This window comes from Chaetura pelagica, unplaced genomic scaffold (genome assembly GCF_000747805.2).
Source record: "Chaetura pelagica isolate M959 unplaced genomic scaffold, ChaPel_1.0 scaffold1302, whole genome shotgun sequence".
Classification (NCBI taxonomy): Eukaryota; Metazoa; Chordata; class Aves; order Apodiformes; family Apodidae; genus Chaetura; species Chaetura pelagica.
In genome coordinates this window covers 24,944-27,805 of record NW_009952407.1, presented here as the reverse complement: position 1 = coordinate 27,805, position 2,862 = coordinate 24,944, and the positions used below count along the sequence as shown (strand labels likewise).

The following is a 2,862-nucleotide window of genomic DNA, read 5'->3' as shown; positions in this document are numbered from 1 at the left end:
AGGAATGCGGCAGCCCTTAGCGAGGGACCCACATTTCCCTGGCGGTGCTTAGAGAGAGAGGTCTGTCCGCCTTGTCTGTCTGCCTGGACACGTATATTTAGCCATCTTACTATTTATACATCCATAATCTTTTTTTTTTTTCCCCCGGCCACGTCGTGGGGGCCTTAAGGGGAAGGGGGGAGGTTTGGGAGGGTTTTGGGGGGAGTTCAGAGCGAAGCTGGACCAAGATGGGTTTTAACCCATCCCAAATCCCAGGATTTGTTGATTTTATTTGATTTCTCGGTTACATTTATTGTGTTGGTTGGTTGGGTTTTTTTCCTCTCCAGCAAGGCCCGAGGATGCTCCTTGTTTTGTTTTGTGGGGTTGTTTGGTGGGTTTTTTTTTCCCCCTCCACCCCCCATCCCTGGGCCCCCGCAGTCCTTGGGACATTGAGCCGGGTTTGTTTTTTATTTCATCCCGGGCGATAGCGGCTTCGAGCCCGAGGCCTTTTTGGGATTATAAAGTGATATTTTGGTGGAGAGGTGAAAAAGTTTTTAGTCCCTCCCGGCGTGCAATTTGCCGAGAGGCGGAGGGTCCAGGGCCGAGGGGATGGATTTCAACCCCAATTTTCCAGCCAGCCTCCCCATCCCTTGGCTTCCCAGGCAGTTTGGGGATGACCCGAGCTTAAAAAAAAACCAAGAAAAACCATTGCTTTTTTTTTTATTATTATTTTTTCTGTGTTTTGTTTTTGTTTTGTTGGTTTTTTTTTGTTTGGTTGGTTTTTTTTGTTGTTGTTGTTGTTCTCTCTATTTTCAGGAAAAACCCCACGTTCCCACGGGTCGGGTAGGTCGGAGCTGCTTCGCTTTTGTTCCCCGGCTCCGGGATGTGGCGCGCCGGGGGCTGGCGGTGGGTTCGGGGTGTGTGAAGTTCTCCTCCTTGTCCCCCCCGTAGAAAAACGCCCCGCGTGCAGCACCCGGGCTCAGCTAGAGCTGGAGATGGACGCGGATAAGGGGAAGCAACGCCAGTACTCGCAGAGGCGGGCCTGCCAGCTTCATCCAGAGGGGCGGGGGGGGGGCAAAAAAAACCCAACAACCCCTCTCTCTATATATTTACATTCTGAAAATAACGCCTGTGGGTTTAATGATGTGGATGCACGGGATTATCTATGTGCACATAGGGATGATCTATGTATGCGCATGATCATACAGGTATTGTTATTGCTCCTTCGTAAGGCAGGTATTTCCATCTGGATGTGTGTATTTATACGTCAGTGGGGGCTGGTTTTGGGGGGCACTTGCCCTGCGTGGAGGGGACTGGATGTGGTGGCAGAGGGGACCCCGCACGTGGCATGTGACGGCTCGGAATCTCCCATTTAGGATGCGTGTGTATGTGTGTCTGTATGTGCAAAATAAGCCTTCCCCCCCCCACCTCTCCCACCCCCCCAATATGTTTTTTCCCTCCCCCAAAAGCAGATGTGGGGTTTGGGTCGGCGGGTGCGATGTCACAAGTGCATGTTGGACTCGGTCTGCTCGCTGCCCCCTCAGGGTGAGCCCTGCTCAGCCCCCCCTGCCTCGGTTTCCCCACCGCCGTGGTGGTCCCGTCAGTCTGTGGGGTCACCCATGGGGGCTCTCCTGACCCCCCCCCCTTGCCGCCCCGGGGGGCTGGCTGCCCCCTGAGCTGGCTTGTTTGCAGGCCTTTTGTGGTGCCCTTGCTGGTCTCTTTTCAGCGGGTGGGTGTATTTGAGAGTCTGGGGGGGCAGGTAGTCCCCCCACCAGCGCTGAGATCGGTGTGTTTTGGGTGGGGGGGCACACAGGCCCCATGTTCGGTTTCCCTGTCCCTGTGTCCCCTTCGGTGGGTCCCATGGGTGACAGGACAGATGGACAGCATTCCCACCCCTAGGATTTGGGGTTGCGCCCCATCTTTGGGAGCCTGGCTCCCCCCTCCTTCATCCCTGGGGAGGGGGGACACACGGACCCCACGGTCAGCGCGGCTTTGCCTCCCTTTTTGCTTCATGCCAGTGCTTGGCTCCTCGTCCCGGTGCCCGCGTGCCCCCTTTCCCACGTGGGGACCCCCATACCAGGATGGGGTTTGCGTCGGGGCTCGTTTTGGGTCGGTTTTGCTGACAATCTGAAGGAGAAACACCAGCGAACGGCCCTTCAGGGGGCGGAAGTGGGGGGTTTAATTGGTTCCATCTTGGGTGAATTCTTCTGGTGGGCGGTCGGGCCCCCCTCCCTGAGCGACGGAGATGTCGGGTCTCGCCGGTTGTTTCTGCTTCCCTGGCCTCGCCTGCCTTCTCATTTGGGGTAAATCCCACCTGGATGAGGGACAATGCAGGTGGGGAGGAGTGTGGGTTCCCCGAGGATGGAAGGAGGACGGTGCTGGGTGCTGCTTCCCACCTTCTGGGGTTTTAGCAGAGGGCCACTTGCTTTTCCCTCGGAAAACTCTTGTGCTCAGGGCAAACCCCGCTTTGCACGTGGGAGGAGGCCTGTCCTTACGGGGAGCTATGGCCTCGTGTTTGGGGGAAACTGAGGCACGGTGGAAGGCAGAGCTGTGTTCTGCCCTCACCCATGAGCAACACGAGGTGGCAGGGACGCGGCCACACCGGTGTCACCATCCCCCATGGGTCCTGTCCCGTGGTGGCAAAGGTGTGTTGGGGTTTGGGGGCACATGCACGGCACACCCCACCCCGCCTGGCTCTCACCGTCCGTGCCACCTCTGCTTGGCATGGGGAGGGGGGGTCTCTGCCTCGCTGCTCTCACCGGGGCCCTCGGGGACAGGACGCTGTGGTGGGGGATGCCAGGGCCTCGGCTTCTCGCTCAGTCCCGCGTAGAGACTCTGGCCGCTGCTCCACTCACCCCAAACCCTCTCCCGACCCCCCGTTTC

The 2,862-nt window shown here is 57.8% G+C and overlaps 1 protein-coding gene across 1 annotated transcript in view; it reads left to right on the top strand.

Annotated features, from left to right (window-relative positions):
* Window positions 1–932: 932 nt before the first annotated feature.
* ZNF362 (zinc finger protein 362) overlaps window positions 933–2,862 on the top strand; it is a 9,082-nt gene continuing 7,152 nt past the window's right edge. Inside the window, exon 1 of the mRNA XM_010008217.1 lies at window positions 933–1,015. Within this exon, the coding sequence (XP_010006519.1) occupies window positions 975–1,015 (41 nt within the window). The 5' untranslated portion in view covers window positions 933–974. The remainder of the gene's footprint in view (window positions 1,016–2,862) is intronic.